The sequence below is a fragment of the Protomyctophum parallelum genome (genome assembly GCF_964188405.1).
Source record: "Protomyctophum parallelum genome assembly, chromosome: 7".
NCBI classification, from domain to species: domain Eukaryota; kingdom Metazoa; phylum Chordata; class Actinopteri; order Myctophiformes; family Myctophidae; genus Protomyctophum; species Protomyctophum parallelum.
The window spans coordinates 8,488,047-8,514,014 of NC_139705.1; the positions used below are offsets into that span (position 1 = coordinate 8,488,047).

General features: G+C 46.0%; 1 protein-coding gene across 1 annotated transcript in view; it reads left to right on the forward strand.

Annotated features, from left to right (window-relative positions):
• plxna2 (plexin A2) overlaps positions 1-25,968 on the forward strand; it is a gene marked incomplete at its 5' end in the record, with an annotated part of 223,411 nt that overhangs the window by 138,091 nt on the left and 59,352 nt on the right. Inside the window, 5 exons of the mRNA XM_083768883.1 lie at positions 10,283-10,522; positions 11,541-11,684; positions 12,915-13,149; positions 18,361-18,503; positions 24,568-24,836. Of these exons, the coding sequence (XP_083625009.1) occupies positions 10,283-10,522; positions 11,541-11,684; positions 12,915-13,149; positions 18,361-18,503; positions 24,568-24,836 (1,031 nt within the window). The remainder of the gene's footprint in view (positions 1-10,282; positions 10,523-11,540; positions 11,685-12,914; positions 13,150-18,360; positions 18,504-24,567; positions 24,837-25,968) is intronic.

Consider the following 25,968-nt stretch of genomic DNA (forward strand, 5'->3'; position numbering starts at 1 on the left):
CACTGAACTAGGCTCTACACTTGACTGACTAAATGCCACTTCATATAAGCATGCTGAGCGACATTTAGCTTGGTTGAAATCCTCCTTATATCTCACCTCACTCCGTCCGTCCGTCCGTCCGTCCCCCACGACGCCTCCCAGCAATGTGACGCGTCCCCCCCCGACGTCCCCCTTCTTCAACCCCGGCCATCTTAAAACGGTCCAACGAGCATCTGCATAATGCAGCTGGGGTGGGAGTGTATGGTCGCTCGATGTTTAATTAAGAAATTTTTCTTTAGCGCCCTTACTTTCTCCAGGCTAGATCTCAGCCCCCCCACTCTCTCTCTCTCTCTCTCTATCTCTCTCTCTCTCTCTCTCTCTCTCTTTCTGCTGTCACTCAGCTCAGCCCTGTTATGTTACTGTACAGTCAGAGTTAGTCTCCCTGACTGTGCAGAAAGGACCTCCTCAGACACAGGGCCACTTCCACAATATAATGACTCCTGATTGAGGGAGCGTGGCTGAGGAGGAGGAGGGAGGTGGAGGAGGGTTCGAGGCGGTGGGGAGAGGTGAGGGGGAAGGGAATGTAGGGTTTGGGGGGTTCGGTTGTTGGTGGTGGTGGGGGGGATGTGCATGTGGGGAGTAGGGGGGGGCCGAGGAGGGGCTCCTAATGGGTTTCAATGGAAGATTAACTGCCGTCAGAAAGTCTGTGGTCAGCATAAAGAGTCCTGTATAATGAAAAAGCGCCGGCCGAGCCGAGGGGGGAAATCGTTACAAATTGCATTTGTCCTTCTGTCCTTAAGGGGTCCCGTGTTTAATTAAGGGAATGGGATTCCAGTGTCTGGGGTCTGGGGTGAGGGGGGGGGGGGGCAGATGGGTGTACGGGAAGACAAGAAAAATGGAAGTATGGGGAGAGAGTAAAAAGTGACAGAGAGAGAGGGAGGACGGGGTATAACGAAGCACTGTATGAGTGGACGTGGTATAGGGAAATGGTACGGTATGGTACAGTAACGGCGCTGTTTGTATTCACATCACTCATCGTTTTCACAAATGCATTCTGATTACACATTACACAGATGTTACTGCGCCCTGTGCTGACGTACACTTAGAATCTCAGTGGAGGCTTATACACTCACACACACACACATGCACGAGCACACACACGCACGCACACACACACAAGCACGCACGCTCCCTTTTGAATTACATTTGTTGTACGGTATACTGCCTCAAATCACATGCCTCGCTTGTAGAATCTCCCGAACACTTTAAATCCTCCCTGCCACTTCCCAATTTCCATCCCTTGCATTAGTCCAAAAATTGGGCCTCAAGTGTCTAATCTCCTCAGTGACTCAGTGTTCTCACTGTTTTACTCTGCTGGCCCTGGGCTTCATCATGTGTCCATGTGAGGACACAGTTTCTGTAAAAAGAAGAAAAAAAACCCCTGTTTTGTAAAGATTGTCTTTTTCATTTTAAGCCATTCTGCGCGGGAACCCCTTTTGGTGTTAGCATTATGTTATGCTTTAGCTATTGAAAAATAGCAGATCTACAAGCTCGTAGGTCTTGTAGGTCTGCTATTTTTGGGAAAAAAGTAAAAATGCGGCACAAATCTTTGATTAATAATGCATTTCAGGTGGTTCTGTTGTTTTATGCAAGCAGGAAAACATACATGGATTGGAGTAAGTATGGAAACTCCTGGAAACCCAGCCAGCCGAGGCCGGATGTGACTTATTGATGCTGTCGGGGCAGAAACCTTATGTACTGCTTGTCCCCGTAACCTTTCAGGAAACGGGGGAAAAGAACCTGTGTCCCAATTGATCCCACGCAGTTATTATTGAGTCACAAGTTCTTCTCATAATGTCCCTATAGAGACGACCCCAGATGAAAACCAAAGGCCATCGAGCTTCTGCAGTTGTAGCACCTATATGGGCTCCATTTTCGTTACCGCTTCAAACCCCTTATCCCTAAACTTCTTTGCCTGTTTTTTACTATTTTGCTAAACATTTTTGGATAGTTAAAATGACCAGTCTATACAAGCTCACCACGTGTCAATGTAGATTGGCTAGTTGAACTATTCGAAAATGTTTTTCTAAATAGTAAAAAAAAAAGGCAAATAAGTTTAGGGATAAGGGGTTTAGCGGTGACGAAAATGGAGCCCCCAGGATCTGTCTCTGGAATGACTTACCACTATCCTTCAAAAATGCTGAGTCAGTCGATAAAAAAAACTACGTTTATTTCTATTAAGGCTGCATGATATTACAAAAGCACGCATGCAGTATTTGATAACGTTGTTGAATACCTCGATAACGATATGACTCATGATAAGTAATTTATTTTTACACTATATAGTTTTAATGTATTTTTGCTTTCAGGTTAAGTTCAGCAAACGAAAGACTAAAGACAAATATCTAGCCTATTTAATTACCTGCTCTGTTGTTTGTAACTTATTTTTTATTGTTAACTTAAAAACTAGTGCAGTATGTAGCAGCTATACACCATCTATAGCAGAGATATTTGCACTACTTTTGAGCAAATAGGGTATTTATTTATAAAAATAAAAATAAAAAACACATAAAATGTGGAGACCTTGTCAGTCTCCGATGCGTTGAACAGTTATTCATCTCTGTATACTGTGACCGCTCACTCACTGGCAGGCAAAAGAAGCAGCTATCTTTGAGTAAACAAAGCAGCTATCTTTGAATCCCCCAAGCACCCCCCCCCCACCCCCCTCCCCCCCTTCCCTCGGCAACAAGCAAGAATGATTTATCTTTTTATTAAATACTAAGGTTACAAGAATTACCCATCACTCCTCCTTTGTCGCTGGGGGAGAACGCAAACATCCAAGGTGCAGCCCATAAGCAATCAGGGCCGGCTGCCTGTCAAAAGCAGACCTTCAAAGCATCACCTGCCTCTGTCTAAATTGCCTTTCTCCTTCTTCCTCCTCTCTTGCGTCACCTGCGAAGAGACGACACAAAGGGACCCGGGGGGGGGAGGGGGGAGGGGGCGTCGGGGGGAGATGGGAGACAATTTTCCTCGCGACATGCTCTGTACCTGTCAACGGCTTCACAATGGAAACATTAATCATCATTCTGATTAAAGTTGAAATTTCTTTTCTTTTCTTTTCTTTCCCGTTTTGGCAGACCGGAACAACCCCTCTCCGAAAACCCCATCAGTCTTGGCATGGATTTTGTCTGCCACATTTACTCCGTCATTAAGACGTCAGGGGGAGGGGGGGTGGAAGGGGGGGGGGGGGGCTCGTGTTACGAGCATGGCCGCCTCGTGAAAGAACGCAGAGGCTTGTGGGGCGTCAGGTGTATGGGGGGGGGGAGGGGTGTAAGGTAAGGGGCGATGATGAGAAGGACAGATATTTGAACGCGGGGTGGGGTGCGAGGTCCCTTTGTCGCTGGGGAGGACGCAAACGTCCAAGGTGCAGCCTATAAGCAATCAGCCCCGTTCTACAGAGGCATATCCCGTCATCCTCCTGAGAGCTTTGATATAACTTTGATGTTCGCTCGACGCCGGTGACATACAGCACGGATTCCAATGTACACGATGATGACACTGTATATTCTGTCTATATGTTGTTGTCACGCGTCTCATTATCGGCATCAGGGGTGGCTTCTGAGACATCGTATACAGTAAAATTCAGAGTGTTCATTTCACTCTCTGAGAGAGTCAAAAATAAACCCCCCACACGGCTTCCATTTGACCTCCTCTTGAGTATCTCCGGTCCCTCCAGGTTTATATTTTCTCTTATCTCTTGCATAACCCATTCTGGGGCGGGAACCCCTTTTGGTGTTAGCATTCTGTTATGCTTTAGCTATTGAAAAATAGCAGATCTACAAGCTCATAGCGCGCCACCGAGTGGCGCGCTACGAGCTTGTAGGTCTGCTATTTTTGAAAAAAATCGAAGAACCACTGACATAGAAACATGGCTTTTTCAGAAAACTGTCGGGATGTAGAAGACATTCTTAGAATCTGATCTCAGGTCAGAATGGCATAATATCCATTTCCAGCGGTCTGTGTTGCCCCCATTATACGTTGTCATGTGTTATTATGAGCAATAGATGAAGCAGCTCTCAGCTGAGGACGGTTCACGTTATGTGTGTGAGATTATTTCCCTTTCGTTCCACCGTGTTCAGTCTTAGAGGAGAAATGCTGAAAGGCATGATGGGACACATTTCAGACACTGCAGTGGTGCAGTGTGTCTTTGAGCTCAATATGGAAGGTTTAGCATTGGTGTTGAACTTATAAGGACTTATCAAACCCCAGGGCTGGCAGTATAGGTTGGAACGGCAAGCATGCAGGAAACCCATAGATACAGCTTGTAGGAGTGTACAAGATCAGCCAATGGCTGACCTTTGACTCTGTGACCCTTCATATTGCTCTCCTACGCAAAGCCCTTAATTGTCTCATCCCCTCGTCTTCTTTCTGTCTGTCTGTCTGTCTGTCTGTCTGTCTGTCTGTCTCTCTCTCAATTTCAATTTCAAAAGGCTTTATTGGCATGATAAATATGTTCTACATTGCCAAAGCATATACAAACAACAAAACAAAAGTCAACATTGCGCACACAGAGACAACAACTCTCCGCGCACACAAACATCCAATACAGTAACAATGAAAATAAATTAAACAAACAGAAACATAACGCCAACTTAATGACCCTGTTCAGACAGATATACCCTGTCTCTTCTGTCCACTGGTTGTCCCTCAGTTGATGACAACTGTGCATTTGGACTGTTCAGACTGGACTGTTCAGAGGTCTCTCTCTCTCTCTCTCTCTCTCTCTCTCTCTCTCTCTCTCCCCCTCTCTGACCACTCTCCTGGCCAAAGAGCTCTGCGTGGTTGAGATGGCATGCAGCAGCACAGTGGACCCTCATAATGAATTCAGCTAGGAGGGTTTTGGGGGGGTCGTGTGTGTGCCTTTACAATTATACCATAAGCCCATCCAACTCCAGATACAGAAGACAGGATCGGGCATGATTCCAATTATTTTTGACCTTAAGTCACTTATCATTGCCGAGCACTACGGCTCCTTTCTCCACATAGCCTAAAGGAACAGCGCTGCCGTGTGGGCTGGTGCACATTTTGTACTTTATTTTTATTATAATCGATCGAAGCCTGAGATAGAGGACTTGGGAAGGGGGGGGGGGGTGGCTTTGTAGGAATACACGTAATTATTTTTGTTCATCGTTATTGCACATCGCTATGTGCAACCAGTGTGTTGCTCAGTTTAGTTTAGTAGCTTGGGGAAAAATACTTTTGGTTCGTTATTTACAAATACAATAAACGCAAATTGGAATCTTTTCTGTTTTCTGGCATTTTTATGTCCAATTGTTTTTGCATAGCAAAGCTTAGAGAGAGACCAGAAACCAAGGAAAGCAAGCAAGCAGAGACATGTGAGACTAGACTGGGACTCAACTTGAGTGATTAACCCATTTAGGCCTGATTAAAAAAAAAAATCTTGACAGTTTTCTGAAAAACCTCATGTTTCCACCATCAGTGGTTCTCAATATTTCATGTCAAGGACCCCAAACATTATACTCCACCCCCCATCTGAAAATATGCTCTTCCAGGGACCCCCCCCCCCCCCAGAAGCAAAGATTTGAGTTAAAATGTTCACTCTGTAAGTCTGTAATAATAATATATATTCAAAGATTTGAGGCACATTTTCACGATTTTTCAAAAAATAGCAGACCTACAAGCTCTGCTATTTTTCAACAGTTAAAACACCAAAAGGGGTTCTCGCCCAAAATGGGTTAACAGGCACGCCTTCAGTGGAGCCCACATATACCTGCCACACCAATAACCACAACAATACCTCCCTTAACATCCATACTGTAACTGCATATTCATAACCCACCCTGCAGGGCTCCTGATTTACACTCACCTCACACAACACCGCCCCACACACACACACACACACACACACACACACACACACACACACACACACCACCACCAACAACAACATCCTAACACGAGCTGCTTTATTGTTTGACACGACTCAGCAAAGGAAGTAATTTAATTTCCATCAACAAAACACAACTGGCTAAACGTACAAACATCACCTGCCTAAAACATGCACACATTTTCAAATAGCAGACCTACAAGCTCATAGCTTGTAGGTCTGCTATTTTACAACAGCACATAAAGAAATCAGTGCTCACAACAAGGAGACACACACACGCTGCTGTGGTCTGTACAGAGAATGAGCAGAAAACTAGGCTTGACAAACTCTAGAGTGTGCTGTGCTGATTGCAGGGTGGATACAGTTGCTCACTAATTGAGAACACAGCAGTGATAGGCTGAGGTCAATTTGCCCCTCTGCCAGCCAACAGTTCTTAATTGAGGAGGTCAGCTTGACCTCAGCTCAGTACTTGAGTATATTTGAGCTGGCCTTTTTCACACGGAGAGAGAGAGGGACACAGAGAGACGGGGAAAACAGTGTTGATTGAGAACCGTGGTAAAACGGTAGAAGCACACACGCACGCACGCACGCACGCACACACACGCACGTAGCAGATGGTAGTCAGAGCTGTAGTTGATTTGCAAATGTCTTGGCCATTCCAAACATGACAGGCAGGGGAGGAGAGGACGCTGCCACAGCATCTGGGACTGTCTGGTATTACCATGTCTCCGTTCCAACAGCGGCATAACGGGCCGTAGCAGAACTTTGGGAGGTTTTCTCTCTCTCTCAAACGCAATCAGCCATAATATTATATTATATTCCCATCTGCTGATCGCTGGAAGAGAGCTTATTAAAAATGAAGTTGATGCTAAAGAAGTCGGCACATACTGTCATACAGTACTTGTGTCACGCTTACTGCAGGTTGATGCGGAAACACCTGAATTTCCCCATGGGGATCAATAAAAGTTTATTATCCCATTCTGACCTGAGATCAGATTCTAAAAATGTCTATTACATCCTGACAGTTTCATTATTAACCCATTCTGACCTGAGATCAGATTCTAAAAGTGTCTTTGATTTTTCAAAAATAGCAGACCTACAAGCTCGTATCGCGCCACTCGGTGGCGCGATACGAGCTTGTAGATCTGCTATTTTTCAATAGCTAAAGCATAACATGATGCCGACACCAAAATGGGTGCCCGGTCAGAATGGGTTAAACAACAGGTCGTTTCGAGGAATCAATCTGATTGGTTGAAACAGCCTTCAATCCGTGGATCAAACCAGCACCGTTCACCACCTAATCAAAACAAAGAATTCAGCTGCTCTGTTTCCGCAGAGTGCTAGCCACTTCAGTGACGCTTGCGGAACTCGACTTCGTCTTGTTCCTGACCGCATCACTGTCGTGGCAATAATCACGTTAAACCCACACCCTCTCGTGTAATATTGCTTAATCGTATCTTATCTTGCCTACGAGAGGGAAGATGGAAATTGACGAAAGCATGTTTTTGTCAATTTTAGGTTACAGTGACATCTTGCGTTGCGAACGGATTTCTTAAATGCGCACGCACGCACGTATACGCACGCACACGGGGTGCATACTTAGTTTAGACTAGTCATCGGTTAGACATGGGTTAAGGTTAGGTTTAGACTAATGACTGGTCTAACCAATGACTAGTCTAAACCAAAAACTGTCTAAACTAAGTACTGCACCCACGCACGCACGCACACACTCACGTACGCACGCACGCACGCACGCTCGTGCGCACACACACACACACACACACACACACACACACACACACACACACACACACACTTTTATGATGGTTTCTATCATTCCAGTTCGTTTAGGGATCTGAACCAATAAGTTGGTTCAAAATTATAGGCGGGGGGGAAATAAAGAAGGTAACCGGTTCATCCCGGGTGTTTAGAGGGCTCTCAGTGAGCTGAATGAGTCCGCTGGGCTGTGGGAGAGCAGCTCTACTAGCTAACTGGTACTGTAGGAGAGCTGCTCGCCACCGTTCGCCTGCTTTGCTGTTTACCTCTAATTAAGTTACATCCCCAGAGAGAGAGAGAGAGAGAGCTGGGAGGGAGAGAAGAGAAGAGGTATAGAGATACTGCAACCCGGCCGTGGCAGCGATCAATCCTCCCTGTTTAGAGCCGCTGGAATCTATGTGCTCCGAAACGATAACAAAGACGCTGTTCCTATTCGTTTTGAAACTTTAAAGCTCATCTACAAGCTGCGTCTATGCTCCAAAACAGCTCATCTACAAGCTGCATCTATGCTCCAAAACAGCTCATCTACAAGCTGCACGTCATGCTGTGTCGAGAGGGTGGGTGGACGTCACAAACGTATCATACAGAAGTTGACAGGCGCACCGTTTCTCCAACCAGACACCAAACTGGTCAGAGGTCTGCCATGACAATAAGGGCCGATTCATACTCCTAGTTTAGAGCCGAATAAAAGTCGGTTTTCGGTGCTGTATAGCCTACAATGTGACGTCATTTGAGGTTCGGGGGGGGGGGCGTGTACCGTCCTAAAGTCGGCTCTTCGGTGCAACTGAAAATTTCTGACGAGCCGAAATCATTTCGGCACTACAGCGCCGAAGCAGCGGTAAAATATAGGAGAATGAATCGGCCCTTAGTCACACCAGGGGTCACGTCGCCACTCCGATCCGTCAGCGTGACGTCTTCCACCGTTCCCCACGTTTTGCTTTGAGGTTGGAATTCCTCCTATATAGCCTTTTAGTCAAAGAGAGCAGTTTATCTCCTGATTTTTATGGACCTGCAGGTTTCCTCCTCGATAAAGTCAGCTTTAATGGCAGCCTGCAGTAAAACCCATTGTTCTCCTCTTCCCCCTCCTGTGAGGAGAGAGAGACGGGCTTTAACGCGCACATTATTGGCAGCGCGGCACGCTCGGCGGCGCGGGGTTTATGCCGGTGCCGATGCGCATTAACCCGTTCTGACCTGAGATCAGATTCTATAACAAAATCTTCTACATCCTGACAGTTTTCTGAAAAAGCCACGTTTCTATGTCAGTCGTTCTTCGGTTTTTCAAAAAATAGCAGACCTACAAGCTCGTAGCGCGCCACTCGGTGGCGCGCTGCAAGCTTGTAGATCTGCTATTTTTCAATAGCTAAAGCATAGCATAATGCTAACACCACAAAAGGGGTGTTCCCGCCTAAAATGGTTTAAGAAACAGCACACCCCGGGGTTGTAATAACCGGGACATGAGAGTGTAACTCTGTGACTTTGTGGATGGTTTTTATTTTGGATAGCAGATGGAAAAGAGAATAATTATGACCGCCATCCAAAGCAACTGTATATAACGTCTATCTATAAGCCCCTCCCGCTCGACTGGCTGCACGTTTCATGTTTCATTTCGGTGGGGAGCTTATAGGTTGGCAGAGCGTGTTTTAAACATATGTTTATTGATTTTTCATTACAACAAAGTCATTTCAAAACAATTATTTACATATGTTTTCCCCCCACATCCCCATGGCAGCACAAATACAAACACAATCTTTGGAGAAACATCAGGTTTTGGTGGTTATACATTATGTTATAGTTTAGCTATTGAAAAACAGCAGATCTACAAGCTCATAGCGCGCCACCGAGTGGCGCGCTATGAGCTTGTAGGTCTGCTATTTTTGAAAAATCGTTAAAATGTGCCTCAAAACTTTTTTCGACGTCAGGCCTGAATGGGTTAAAACCATAGAGTATTAAAAGGATAGAGACTGAACTGGCGCGAAGCTCCGCCCCCTCCGCTATTCATGTCAGTGGAAGTTGCTCAGTGGCGTTTTGAAGCACCCGGAAGGCTGCCGGAAGGACCGTCTATTTCCGCATTTTTTTCCCGCTGATTCAGCATTTGGACACAAAATTTTGGTGCCCAAATGCGGAAGTGCAGCTGGGCTTTAACATTGAGCGCTCGGTTGCACGGGGTTTCCTCGTCAAGAATCCACGGGTCCGCCTGCAGTCCTTCCTCTTACCACTAGGGCCCAGCGCTTCAACATTGGAGTGCCTAGCTGGCCCCTTGGTTAAAACCTGGATTTTCTCTCTCTTAACATGTTCCCTTTCTTCTCTCTCTCTCTCTCTCTCTCTCTCTCTGTGAAAAAGGCCAGCTCAAATATACTCAAGTACCGAGCTGAGGTCATGCTGACCTCCTCAATTAAGAACCGTTGGCTGGCAGAGGGGCAAATTGACCCTAGCCTATCACTGCTGAATTCTCAATTAGTGAGCAGCTGTATCCACCCTGCAATCAGCACAGCACACTCTAGAGTTTGTCAAGCCTAGTTTTCTGCTCATTCTGCACAGACCACAGCAGCGTGTGCGTCTCCTTGTTAGCCACACACACATGCTTTCTGATTGATGTCTCTCTCTCTCTCTCTCTCCCAGGTGTGTAAAGTGCTCAACACCACCAGTATGAGTTGCTTGGCTCCGTCCCTGGTGGCCGAGTACCACCCGGGGCTGGACACGGTCAAGCACGCCGATGAGTTCGGCTTCATCTTCAACAACGTGCAGGCGCTGCTGGTCTTCAACAACACCAACTTCCTGTACTACCCCAACCCGTACTTTGAGCCCCTGAACGCCAACGGCGTCCTGGAACAGAAGCCGGGCTCGCCTATAATTCTCAAGGTATATTATAGATTCTAAAAAAATGTCTTCTACCTCCTGACAGTTATCTGATGTTTCTATGTCAGTCGTTCTTCGTTATTTTTTCAAAAATAGCAGACCTACAAGCTCGTATGAGCTTGTAGGTCTGCTATTTTTCAATAGCTAAAGCATAGCATAATGCTAACACCAAAAGGGGTTCCCGCCTAAAATGGGTATAGGGCCTTCATTTTATTTCATTTTAACCCTTATGGCCACCCTAATTAACAGTGGATTGTGCCTTCTATACCTGCACTATTCATATGTTTAATTCGTCATTTTAATGCCAATAGAAAAATCTGTGACATACACACTCTATAGCGTGCACGCGAGGATTTCGGAACGGTTTTAGGTAGATTACATCGGCCGTTAGCCAAACAAGCTAAAGGTTGCTACATTTTGATACATTAAAAGCCCCCGATTATATAGGGAATAAAGCGATTACGCCATTTACGTCAACGGTTACGATGGCTTTTTTTTATTCATTACGTCAATAGCCATAAGGGGGTTAAGGTAGGGCCTTTTTATATGTATATATTTTATTTTTCCAGTTTTAGCTTATACTTTGTATGTCCTTATTTCATCGAATGGCTGCTATTTCCGGTGCTCGCCACTGCCACGCATACTGTAGGATTGTTCATGTTAAATATCAACTTATATAACAGAAATTAATGTGTTATGCATTTCTTTCACACGGCACTAAATACATATCGGGGTGCTCCCTGAGGATTGTTCAAAATATGCTAGTCGTCTCAGATCTCCAAAAAAAAGTCTAACGCTGGTTGAGTCTTAATGCTTTAATCCAGAGGATCATTCTCTTTGATCACAGCGGGGGGGGGGTCGTACTTATGGACACAGCTGTGCCACGACGCAGGGCTCCAATTTCAAGTCCCTTTTAGGGTGACATATTAAACATATCTGAGCTTACACCCCCCTACTCCATGTGTGTGTGTGTGTGTGTGTGTGTGTGTGTGTGTGTGTGTGTGTGTGTGTGTGCCCACAGGGCAGAAACCTGGTCCCCCCAGCGTCCGGGGGAAAGCTCAACTACACGGTGCTGATAGGAGAGAGCCCCTGCCACCCCGTCACGGTGTCTGAGAGCCAGCTGCTGTGCGAGCCACCCAACCTCACTGGGCAGTACAAAGTCATGGTCAGTGGTCTGTTCTGTCTGTACCGTCTGTTCTGTACTGTCTGTGTCTGTGTCTGTGTCTCTGTCTGTTCTGTCTGTCTGTCTGTCTGTCTGTCTGTCTGTCTGTCTGTCTGTCTGTCTGTCTGTCTGTCTGTCTGTCTGTCTGTCTGTCTGTCTGTCTGTCTGTCTGTCTCTGTCTCTGTCTCTGTCTCTGTCTCTGTCTCTCTCTCTCTCTCCCTGTATCCACACCTCAAAACAACCTGTTCATGCCACTAACACTGTACTGCTGTTTACTTCTGACCCCTGTTTCAAGTCACTGTACTGTACTCTCAATATGCTTGTCCAGAGAGAGTTGGGAGGGGGGAAGGGGGAGTGGGTGGGAGAGAATGAGCAAGCTAACTGTACCTGTACATGTCTGTATTGTCTATTGTTGTGCACTGTCTATTTGTGTGACTTCACTGTACTGTGTGTAATGGTTTTCCCTGTTGTGTACGGGACCCCCTCTAAAATGAGATCTCAAGGGGCTATCCTTTCAATAGATGTTTTTTTTTTTTATCCCACGATTTTCTTTTCACCCAGTGCCAATTATCTAATGTAATCCTGGGCGCCAACCTGGGGGGGGGCAGCGGACTGACCTCATGCCTCCTTCTATGCATGAGGAGTCCAAGCTGCTTCTTTTCACCTTTCAATAGAATTCTGAGCATTCTCTATCTCTCTCTCTCTCTCTCTCTCTCTCTCTACATCCTTCTCTTGCTATCCATCCATATATGTATTTGTGTATTGGGGGAGGGGGGGGTGTCAAAAGCATAACAGCGTGACTGTACCGTCAGGGTTCGGCGAAAATCCACGGCAATTCATTTCTAGTTGCCAGCTCACTTATCGAGTGCATGCCTCAGACCCACAACCTGCTCAACAGCCATGTGTACAGTAGGTGGCAAAACAAATACGTTATAGCCACCTACTGTACACATGGGGTGCAGTACTTAGTTTAGACAGTAATTGGTTTGGACTAGTCATTGGTTAGACCAGTCATTACTAGTCCTACACAACTACAACCTATCTCAAACCCTCACCCTAAACCTAACCTCCCACGGGGCAGCACACCTAAACCTAACCTTAACCCATGTCTAACCAATGACTAGTCTAAACTAACTATGCACCCCGGAAGAGTCTTTGCTCGTATCATGCTTTCCTATAGCAATGGGAAGAATCACACCGTGATTTGTGTGTGTCTATATTCCTGTCCCTCAGGTCCAGGTGGGCGGTCTCCACGTGTCCCCGGGCGCCGTCCACATCCTGTCCGACAGCCTGCTCACGCTGCCGGCCATCGTCAGCATCGCGGCCGGCGGCGGCCTCCTCCTCATCATCGTCATCCTCGTGCTCATCGCCTACAAGCGCAAGTCGCGCGAGAACGACCTCACGCTCAAGCGCCTGCAGATGCAGATGGACAACCTGGAGTCGCGCGTCGCCCTGGAGTGCAAGGAAGGTCAGTGTGGCAGAGAGACTATAGGACCCGTTGACTTTTGACCCATTCTGACCTGAGATCAGGTTCTAAAAAATGTCTTCTGCATCCTGACAGTTTTCCATTCTGACCTGAGATCAGATTCTAAAAAAATTCTTCTACGTCAGTCGCTCTTCGATTTTTCAAAAATAGCAGACCTACAAGCTCATAGCGCCAAAAAATGGGTGGGTCAGGTATATATATATATATATACCTGACTGAGGACCCGCAGGCAGTAGTCTAGCTAGGTCTGCTCCTTTTTGCTTCGATACCAAGGGCTCCATTTTCGTCACCGCTAAACCCCTTATCCCTAAACTTCTTTGCCTTTTTTTGAGTGGTGCAACCACTCCTACAACCAGGAATGTCCGTGTGTATCAGTCAAGAGCACGAGTGGTGTGCGCATGCGTGAAATTGGAACACTGGGTAATGCTGCGTGCATCCATTTATTAATACCAGTAGGGGGTGCCAGAAACAGAGAGAGGGGTAGTGCTGAGAGAGAGAGAGAGAGAGAGAGAGAGAGAGAGAGAGAGAGAGAGAGAGAGAGAGAGAGAGAGAGAGAGAGAAAAAGGTTCAGTATTTTTTTACTATTTTGCTAAACATTTTTGAATAGTTCAACTAGCCAATCTACATCGACACGTTGTGAGCTTGTATAGACTAGGGCATTAACCAAACGTGATTTTTGATAGTCGACTCGACTACCATCAAAATCGATTTATAGTCGATTAGTCGGCGGTAAAATATGATATTTATTCCATCCAATCAAGCATTAAAACATCGCGTTCTGAAACAGCCAGCGAGTGAAGCAAAACAGAGCCGGTGAATGCACTCAATGCAGGCCGTGTGGAATGGTACTAAGAGAGTGGCGACACCTATGGGCTATAGTTCCAAACATTGGAACTGTATCCCATTGAGATAGAATGAGCACTTCCGCATTCCATTGTTACAGTGGGAGTCAACGCGAGTGTCGCCACTCTTACTAGATTACGCTGAATGCCGCTCTGGTTGGCCGAAATTAGCTCAGCTGTTTCAAGTCAAAGTTGCAAGTCCACAATGACTCACGGATGGACGCGTTGTGAGCTTGTAGATCTGCTATTTTTGATGCGCAAGACCGTTCTACGGCATGTTACGTTGTTCACAATGTTTTGGAGTGGAGACTGAAGCGGGGAGGAGGCGAAGGAATGAACCTTGCGATGTTTTTCATACAACCATAAATGTTCAACAACAAGTTACAACAACAGTTCCTTTGGTTTTTAGAAGGAGCTACAAGCTAGGGGGAGGTTTGCTAGCTAGCAGGCTGCCAGGCTATGAATCAGATGATCAACTACTCCATCGCGAGTCTTTTGCGACTATTAGAACTATGCTCGTGCGGCATAGCTGTTTGTTTTTAATAATGCCACACGCGGCACGCCTGGACTTTTGTTGGATAAGCATGAAGAAACATGAAATCACGGCAAGAGCTACTGTAGTTTGACTGTCACCAAACTGGATAATATTGGGCAGAGCGAGGAGGAACTCCTGCTATACTTTACTGTACCGGATGACGACGACACGTCTCCAATCTAACTTGTTGAACAAACTACAGTAATAAACTCACCAATAGTAAAAGTATTTACACACTGCAGTTGTCCCCATTGATCTTATGAGCCTATGAGGCATAGCCTATCGCATATGCTTTTCCCAAAGAAAATCTGTCTTGAATGCTGCTAGTGCCACCGCCGCCCATCGCACCTACACGAGTGAGGGTGACGGCACGAGTGAGGGTGACGGCAAAACCCACGTACAGTAGGCTTGTATATGATATGAAAACAATCAGCCAAGAATGGATTAGTACTGAAGTTTGCGAACTACCAACAAAACAACCGAGCTCACAGCTGCATGACTGCATGTCTGCTGTAGAAAAGCAAAAAAAAAAAAAAAAAAAAATCATAAAAAAGATTAAAAATTAATATTAGCGAATAATCGGATGTCAATTAACAGTGTCGACTAGTGTTTTGCTAGTCGACTAGTCGACTATTCGATTATTATGTTAATGCCCTAGTATAGACTGGCCATTTTAACGATTCAAAAATGTTTTGCAAAATAGTAAAAAAAAAAGGCAAAGACGTTTAGGGATAAGGGGGTTTAGCGGTGACGAAAATGGAGCCCTTCAAATCCCTTCAATCTACACAACCTCGCGACACGTTTGTGAGCTTTGGTAAAATTGGCTATTTTCACCGATTGTTGGTCCCAGAAAAGGGACTCTATAGGCGTCGTGTGATTAAGGGCCAGAGCCATACGGTTTGGACTTCACTAAGACCATCGATTGACATCAAAGTACCAACAGCCACGGACCGTAATGGGCCTCCATCGCTTGGCTAGGAATTTCCATTTGGAGTTAACCCGTTCTGACCTGAGATCAGATTATTAAAAAAAATCTTCTACATCCTGACAGTTTTCCATTCTGACCCGAGATCAGATTCTAAAAAAACGTCTTCTACATCCTGACAGTTTTCCATTCTGACCCGAATTCAGATTCTAAAAAAAGTCTTCCATGTCAGTCGCTCTTCGATTTTTCAAAAAATAGCAGACCTACAAGCTCGTAGCGCGCCACTCGGTGGCGCGCTACGAGCTTGTAGATCTGCTATTTTTCAACAGCTAAAGCATGACATGATGCTAACACCAAAAGGGGTTTCCGCCCCAAATGGCTTAATGATGATGGGAGCTGGTCTGTCGTGCAGCAGATGAATGGGATGCTGAATGGGGTTCAGTGGTGCATGGAGCAATCATCATGTGAGAGAAAAGAAATGGATATTTCTACATGTACAATACATACTGCTTCGCCCGAATTACAGCGTGCGTGTGCGTGCGTGCGCGTGTGTGTGTGTGTGTGTGTGTGTTTTGAATTATGCAGTTGAGAGATATAGTCCTAAATCTGGGTCAGTGAGTCATTTTGGTGTACAGCCTAGTGTACAGTACTGGTGTACAGTCACTTTGCCCTGCACACATCGCCCTTTATTATCATTCACTGAGTTTACGAAGTCTGCACGCACGCACGCAGGCATGCACACACACACACACACACACACACACACACACACACACACACACACACACACACACACACACAGAGAGACACAGCCTCAAACATGAGGTTCAAGGTGTATACTTTATTGCTATTTTTTGTCATCTTGTACAGGTACACAAGAGTACATCTTATTTAGTTCCGGTTCGTCACAACATTAGAAGCAATAATACATCGGCAATAATACAGTACATTACGTTAACCGTGAGCATACAGTACCATCTGTATTTGTGCAGACACACACACGCACCGTACACAATCGGCTCCCATGTGACCCTGTGTGTGTGTGAAGAGGTTAGGCATGGCAGGCGTCCTCACCTCACCCCCGACCTGACCTCTTTACTCCCTCTACTCGGAAAAACGACAGCAGGCAGCCTCGACTTGACCTCTGACCCCTGCACACTCTCTCTAAACTAAAGCAACAGGTTAGATGTCTAATAAATAGCTATTGAAAAATAGCGAGAAGCGAGGTCGAGTGCACGCATCCCTGAGCGAGGGCTGGCGCTTTGTCAGATCAACATTATGGATTGCAGTACTGTACTGGCCATAATATGGAGCGTGTCTTGACTGTAGAGGGTTTGATGATGTCAGACTGACATATGAGTGACCATATATGGAGGCGTGTGGGGGTGACGGATTGACAGGAAATGCACCGTTTCATAGTAAATGCGGACCTGCGGGTCGCGATGAGTATATCCCATTCTGAACGGGAACCCATTTTGGTGTTAGCATCATGTTATGCTTTAGCTATTGAAAAATAGCAGATCTACAAGCTCATAGCGCGCCACCGAGTGCCGCGCTACGAGCTTGTAGGTCTGCTATTTTTGAAAAATCGAAGAACGACTGACATTTTTATAGAATCTGATCTCGGGTCAGAATGGGTTCATCAGACCAGTGTGTGTGTGTCCAGTGGAAACCTCGTATGAATCTGATCTCAGGTCAGAATGAGTATATCTGTATCGTTCATCACTGTCATGGTTATGGGTGCAGTAGTAGAGTGTGGATAGAACAATACACTACATGTGTGCTCTGAGAGGAACACTGCTGATTGGCCTCTGGCTCGTCGTAGCCAATAGCGTATAAGAGCAGCGTCAGCAGGGCTTTGTGTGTGTTGGGGCTCCTCCCCAGGGCCTCATCCATCAGAGAGGACCTTGTTAAAAGGACCAGTTACTGAACCCCCTTAGAGTGTGTGAGCTATGCACCTTACACACACACACACACACACACACACACACACACACAATAAGTCCCCAGAGACACACACACACACACCTACTGACAAGACAGACAGCCACACACGATAGATGGGTCAGTCAGTCACTCAGACAGACAGACACGATAGACGGGCAGACAGACAGACACACAGACAGAGGGAAATGAGATGAATGTTTTACCCATTAGTGGTTGCCAGCAGTATACTGCCCCGAGGGGTAGATTTAGAGGGGGCCCCTGGGTCTCTAGTGTGTGTGTGTGTGTGTGGGGGGGCTGGGGCAGTAGGGGGTACAGGGGGTACAGGGGAGCTGCTGTGATAGGAGCAGACAGGGAGTCTCCCCCCCGGGGCACAGTGGCACGCGTACAGCGCTGTGGGCCGGAGCAGCACTCCATCAGGATGGAGCCAATTAACTACAGATCACCTGCAGCCTCGCACCCAGGTCACCCACGCACGCATGGACGCACGCACACACACACACATACACGCACGCAGACGCACGCAGACGCACGCATGGACGCACGCACACACACACACACACACACTTATGGACGCACGCACGCACGCACTCTCTCTTCAGGGCCCCAGCTACAGCCAATTTACTGTCCAGAAGATAAAAATGAGTGAGAAGAGGTGTGTGTGTGTGTGTGTGTGTGTGTGCGTGTGTGTGTGTGTGCGTGTTTTCTTTGGAGCTGTGAAATATTGAGGTATTTTTTCCGACATGAAGACTATCTCAGGCTTTAACTGTCAGTTTCATCACAACGGTAGTAAACACTGTGAAGATAAAGCCGGGTTCTCCCATTCTGCTCCCCAGGGGATTAAAGATGGGGTTATTTTATATGCTGCCTTAACCCTCTCTCTCTCTCTCTCTCTCTCTTCCTTCCTCCTACTGTATACACATTAACCTATACTGTATCCCCCCCAGCCTTCGCGGAGCTTCAGACGGACATCAACGAGCTGACCAGTGATCTGGACCGAGCGGGCATCCCCCACCTGGACTACCGGACCTACGCCATGAGGGTCCTGTTCCCCGGCATCGAGGACCACCCTGTGCTCAGAGAGCTGGAGGTATGCAGTGTGCACTGTACTGTACGGTACGGTACTGTACTGTACTGTACTGTACTGTACTGTAGACCTACTCAGTTGTGGAAAGTAACTCAATTAACCCATTCTGGGCGGGAACCCCTTTTGGTGTCAGCATCATGTTATGCTTTAGCTATTGAAAGATAGCAGACCTACAAGCTCATAGCGCGCCACCGAGTGGCGCGCTATGAGCTTGTAGGTCTGCTATTTTTGAAAAAAATCGAAGAACGACTGACAGAAACATAGCTATATCTACAAAATGTCTTCTAAATCCTGACAGTTTTCTGAAAAACTGTTTCTATGTCAGTGGTTCTCAAACAATTTCATGTCAAGGACCCCCAAAAATACATGTAATTGACCCCTATCTGAAAATATGTTGTTCCAGGGACTCCCCCCCCCCCCCCCCCCCTCCAAGAGCAACGATTTGAGTAAAAAAAAACCTTCGCTCTGAAAGAATATATATTCAAAGCTTTGCACCACATTTTCACGATTAAAAAAAAATAGCAGACCTACAAGCTCGTGAGCTTGAGCTTGTAGATCTGCTATTTTTCAATAGCTAAATTATAACATGATGTTTAAAACACCAAAACACGCACGCACACACACACACACGCACATGCACACGCACGCGCACGCACTCACACGCTGTAAAAGTCTTGAGTACTTCTTCCACCGCTTGACAGCACTGTAGCAGAGAGAGACAGAGACGAGCGCAGACACAGAAACGGAGAGGAAATAATGGGGGTAGACATGCTGCAGAAAGGCGACGTGTGTGTGTGTGTGTGTGTGTGTGTGTGTGTGTGTGTGTGTGTGTGTGTGTGTGTGTGTGTGTGTGTGTGTGTGTGTGTGTGTGTGTGTGTGTGTGTGTGTGTGTGTGTGTGTGTGTGTGTGTGTGTGTGTGTGTGTGTGTGTGTGTGTGTGTGTGTGTGTGTGTGTGTGTGTGTGTGAGAGAGAGAGAGATGCGTCCGTCCACATACCACTCTCCTCGCATCGCTGCGGTATATAACCTCCATAACTGGCACAGTGCCCGAGGGTAGAACGATACCGATGTGCCGCTCAGCCTCTCTACCTCTCTCTATACCGCACACGCACACACACACACACACACACACACACACACACACACACAGTCCCCCAAGGAGAACAGGGTGCAGCACTGGCTCCCCAAAGCGTGGCTATTTCATCCACCAGTGGCAGGAATATGAGGGGAAATGAGCTGAATAATACCCCACTCTCTGGGCAGAGAGGCCTGTAGGGTTCCTCCACTGGGGGGAAATAATGCTGGCTTGGTTAATCCACTCTCTCTCTCCCTCTCCCCAACCAGCGCGTCCTCGTTCAGTGAAATAAGTTCCCTTCTGAGATTGCTGTGCACTTTTTTTAGGGTTCATACTCATATTTTAGGCGAACCGACTTTTATTCGGCTCTAAAATAGGAGTATGAATCGCGCGCCTCAGAGTGATTTTTAACTTTCTTTACTGTGCCCCCGCTGGGAAATGGGGTTGTTTTTCTTATAAGACACTGGAGTGCAGGGCACTTCAGGGACGGAGAGATGCAGCGTGATGGGGCGGTCAGCCTTTTCTTTTACTGAGAGTCTCCGGATGTGACGGCTTTACTGAGCGTAGTTAGTTTGTACTGACGGCCCGAGGTCAGGGTCAAGTTCGTCTCTCTCTACACGTCTCATGTTCATCTAGCTCTGTGTGAGCACTGGGCACTATGTTTTTGGGATTGTTTTGACTGTGTTTTAAAATCAAAATATCCACCATTTCACAGAACTTAACCCATTTAGACCTGACGTCGAAATAAAAAACAGTGTCTCCTGAAAGAATGTATATTCAAAGATCTGTGCCGCATTTTCACGCTTTTTCAAAAATAGCAGACCTACAAGCTCGTAGCGCGCCACTCGGTGGCGCGCTATGAGCTTGTAGATCTGCTATTTTTCAATAGCTAAAGTATAACATAACGCGTAGTTAAAACGCCAAAAGCCGACAGAAATAAAGCGGTTTGTGTTTTAGGCCAAGTTAAAGTCGTTGATCAATACCGTACCGTTTAATGTGTATCCTCTCAATTCTTCTCAGTACTTGAGTGCGGTGGTTGTCTGCTTTTGCACTGTACGGAAGGGAAAAGATCCTTCCTTTGTGTCGGGCAATGTCAAGAAACCAATTCAACAGCAGCATAGATTGTTCAACTCCTGAGAATTATCGATCACCCCATTCATTTATTATCTGTTGCACTATAGGGCTGCATGATATCGACAAACGAGAACAATATTTATACCCTCAGTATTACGGTATCAATCTCAGTATTGCACAACAACACCATTGTCGCAGTTTTCTAGCACTTACAAACAATATTGTCTAACTTTACTTTGTCATTATCGGCGGCCGATTTCACATTTGGCACACTAAATGAGCCAGATGTCCGATAAAAGCTTTTGTGGGCATATAATAATATAATATAATAAATATAATAAATAAATGAAGCAAAAGCGATGTTTATAGACAACTAGGATAACACACCAGTCGGTCAGAGCGCAGTGGAAACCTCTCTACAGACTGATTTGACATTGACACCACTGGACGAGTGGCGCGCCACAAGCTTGTAGGTCTGCTATTTTTGAAAAATGACTGACGACTGACATAGAAACATAGCTTTTTCAGAAAACTGTAGAAGACATGTAGAAGACATTTTTAGAATCTGATCTCAATTCTAACAAAAGATTTATGTTTTTTTGACGGCCCCGAGCTCGTCGCATCAGAAGTGGTTGTCGATCCCCTCGGGGGGGGGGTCTTTTGGCCACACGTTATTATAATCTAGCACAAACCAATATGGCGTCGTGTCACCTTGGAATGGGCTCCGAAGCTGCAAATCGCTGGGTGACTGATTTAATGAGAGACCGACGACGTACGTCGCGACGTATATTTTTCCGTCGCAACGTATATTCGAGTACGTCCTGGCGTAAATATCAATTCGTCCCGGCAGAACGGACTCGTCGCGGCTATATCTACCCGTTTGCGACGTAATATGTTGGCTATTATTTTCCGTCGCGCCAGAACGGGACTCGTCGCAGCTATATCTACCCGTTGTGGCGTTAGCTGGACTCGTCGCGGCAGAACGTGACTCGTCGCGACTATATCTACCCGTTTGCGACGTGCGCCTCGCCGGTCCGGTCTCCAGGCGAGCCTGCGTCCTTCATATATTTTTTTTTCTGCTCTCGTTGGACTTAACTTTAAAAGTCCAATGGAACACCTCTTTGTAACGGGTCGCTGTAGTATAGTGGTCTAATTCCTCGCCTCTCTATTCTTTTTTGCTGAGGACGCTGGTTCAATTCCCGCTCGCGGCAAACCAAAATTATTATATTTTAGACAGACAGACAGACAGACAGACAGACAGACAGACTGTCTGCCTGCCTGTCTGCCTGCCTAATGTATTGTAAATAATGTATTCATTCCATACGGCTATTTTTTTTTAATATAAAAACTTTTGTCTTTCGCGCGATTCGAACCAGCGTCGTCAGCACCAAAACATTGAGAGGCGAGTGATTAAACCGCTGGACTACAGCGGCCATACGTTACAAAGAAGTGTTTCATTGGACTTATAAAGACAATAGCACCCAGCTGCAGTCTCGCAAGGGGAGGTACCGGAAGTGCTTTTATTTCCGGCTTCCACGTGCACAAGCGCACATACACGCACGCGAAATATAATGCGCGTGCACGACACGCACTTGCTGGTGCGCGCTTAAATGCCGGGTGTATATAGTACCATCTGTGCTTAAACATAATTACGTGGTCGGTTTGGAAAAGTTTGAAGTAGTTTGTTGTAGGTAATATTTTAATTGAAAGCTTATTAGTTGGTGGTATAAGTGTGCATATTTGAAGAAATGCAAATCTAACAATAATAAAATGATATGCAATAATAGGCTAGGCCTATATGGTCGATTATAACATAATGATATCAAGGCATTTAAGTAATGTAATAAGTTGCTATAACCCCGTACCCCTGTCCCACACACACCATGTCCAGACCATAGATCACAGACACACGACCATATGCATTTAATTTACTATGAAAACCTGCATTTCCCGTCAGTCAGTCAGTAAGTGTGTCATGTCACGCCTCGTGTCATGCCTCCATATATGGTCACGCCTCATGACACGTCACACCGCCATATATGGCCGTTTCCATATGATATAAGATCCCGACACTGACCTCATCAAACCCTGGATAGCCATACATTGAAAAGACTGGATCATCACCTAGATCTCCATATATGGAGCTGAGGCGGCCAGCAACTCTACATCTGACCTCATAATGTAATAATCAGCTCATAATGTAATTAAAAGACGAGCACATAACTTAATAGATTTTTCTATAATGTAATAATGTGTTACATTAAGAACCTCCACATAGGCGACTCATACTGTAATAAAACTTCATAATGCAATAATGTCTTTATAATGTATGAGCTGATTATTACATATTGCATTATATTTCGCGTGCGTGTATGTGCGCTTGTGCACGTGGAAGCCGGAAATAAAAGCACTTCCGGTCCCTCCCCTTGCGAGACTGCAGCTGGGTGCTATTGTCTTTATAAGTCCAATGAAACACTTCTTTGTAACGTATGGCCGCTGTAGTCCAGCGGTTTAATCACTCGCCTCTCAATGTTTTGGTGCTGACGACGCTGGTTCGAATCGCGCGAAAGACAAAAGTTTTTATATTAAAAAAAAATAGCCGTATGGAATGAATACATTATTTACAATACATTAGGCAGGCAGACAGGCAGGCAGACAGGCAGTCTGTCTGTCTGTCTGTCTGTCTGTCTGTCTGTCTAAAATATAATAATTTTGGTTTGCCGCGAGCGGGAATTGAACCAGCGTCCTCAGCAAAAAAGAATAGAGAGGCGAGGAATTAGACCACTATACTACAGCGACCCGTTACAAAGAGGTGTTCCATTGGACTTTTAAAGTTAAGTCCAACGAGAGCAGAAAAAAAAATATATGAAGGACGCAGGCTCGCCTGGAGACCGGACCGGCGAGGCGCACGTCGCAAACGGGTAGATATAGTCGCGACGAGTCACGTTCTGCCGCGACGAGTCCAGCTCACGCCACAACGGGTAGATATAGCTGCGACGAGTCCCGTTCTGGCGCGACGGAAAATAATAGCCAACATATTACGTCGCAAACGGGTAGATATAGCCGCGACGAGTCCGTTCTGCCGGGACGAATTGATATTTACGCCAGGACGTACTCGAATATACGTTGCGACGGAAAAATATACGTCGCGACGTACGTCGTCCGTCGTGAAGGCATTTCGCTCCACCTGGATTTAATAGTTCCAAAAATAGTTAATAGTTCGTTCGACGTCAAATTAGAAATGGAGACGACCTGGATCATGCAGAACTGAGAGATACGGAAAATCACGAATTGACTTTTAAATTATAGTGGATTTTAGATTCGAGTTTTACACCGTTTTAGATTTTTATTTGTTTTATATTTGTGATCGGCAAAATAAGTCAGTGTTTTTTAAAGCACCAGAACCAACCAGAAAAATTGCAGCAGTCTGAATTAGCGCTAAGAGTGTACGATTATGAAGTGTATCGGTGGTTCCCAAACTTTTCAGGTCGAGACGCAAAAGAGAGATTTAGACGTTTGCCCGGAGACCCAAACTAGTGAAAATAGCAGATCTAAAAGCTTGTCTTGTCTTGTTTTAAAATGTATAAAAGTATTTACCATGTCAGTATTGAAAAATACAACTATTTTGATTTTTTTTTTTTTTTTTCAAAAAGAAATTCTACAATTTTCCAAATTTTTAGTGACCCATACAAACTGGTCTGTGACCCAAAAATGGGTCCCAATCCACTGTTTGGGAAACAGTGGATTATGTAGCATTGTTTATGTAGCATTGTTTATGTAGCATTGTTCATGTAGCATTGTTCATGTAGCATTGTTTATGTAGCATTGTTTATGTAGCATTGTTTATGTAGCATTGTTTATGTAGCATTGTGCTGCCGCTACATCATTCCCTCCCCGTTTTCCGTCCCCCTGCAATCAAGGTGTCCGGCAACGGCCAGCTGCACGTGGAGAAGGCCCTGAAGCAGTTCGGCCAGCTCATCAACAACAAGCTCTTCCTGCTCACCTTCATCCGCACGCTGGAGATGCAGCGCTCCTTCTCCATGCGCGACCGCGGCAACGTGGCCTCGCTCATCATGACGGCGCTGCAGGGCCGCCTGGAGTACGCCACCGACGTCCTCAAGCACCTGCTGTCGGACCTCATCGACCGCAACCTGGAGAGCAAGAACCACCCCAAGCTGCTGCTGCGCAGGTATGGGAGCAATCATCAATTATGTGTCAATTATCTAATGTGATGCTGGGCTCTATACACACCCTCCTCCGCCAACCACCTATATATGAACTAGTCAACCTGGTTCATATACATAGGGGGAGAGCAACGGACTTGAACTCATGCTTCCTTCATGCCTGAGTGTCCACGTCGCTCCTTTGCACCTGACAGGGGGGAGTATGGGAGCGGGCGGACGCTTTTTTTCCTTCTAATTTTTGAGTGGCGCAACCACCACTCCCAAGGAACAGCAATGTTTCTTGTGTGTCTGTGTTCACCTATGTGTGTCTGTGTTCACCTATGTGTGTCTGTGTTCACCTATGTGTGTCTGTGTTCACCTATGTGTGTCTGTGTTCACCTATGTGTGTCTGTGTTCAACTATAGTGTACGTTAATGAGCACCAGTATATGACTATTAGTACCAGTAGGGGGCGCTGTTTGCCAGAAACAGAGAGAGAGAGAGAGAGAGAGAGAGAGAGAGAGAGAGACAGTGCTACACTGTTGCCTGCTAAGAGAGAGAGAGGTGGGGTACCTACCCTAGGCGGGGACACGGGGAGAACATGCAAACTCCACACAGGAAAGGCCCTTAATTTCGCCAACCCCCGCCTCGGGTATATGCGGGCACTGATGACGCGGAGGAGGAAACACGCCGCCAGCGCCCGCAGCGTCCCGAGCGGGGATCGAAGGAGCGGCCCGCTCTGCGGCAAAACGCCGCCGGCATGAAGCATGGCTTTGAAGTAGTGGCAGAGCTTCAGTTCGGTTCATGTTCAATTGTTTTGTTTTTTTTATGATTCAAATTTCCCTTGCTTTTTCAGTTTAGTCACAAGGGAATAACTGAGAATGTACATAGAATAATCATACAAACAATTAAGACAACAAATTAAACAGAACTAGACAAGAAAAGAATAGTCACCGAGGATTCTTCATACGTTGTCACCCCCTATATGTCTAAATACCCTCGCATTGTCTAACAAAGACAAATGCGTAGAAGTTGCATTCTTTAAAAATGTTTGTCAGTAGGTGGTTTTCTGTCACATTAAAACAGTTGAGTTACCGCACAACCACATGCTCACACAAACGTATAGTATAGTAAAGTAAATAGTGTGTCCTCAAGAAGT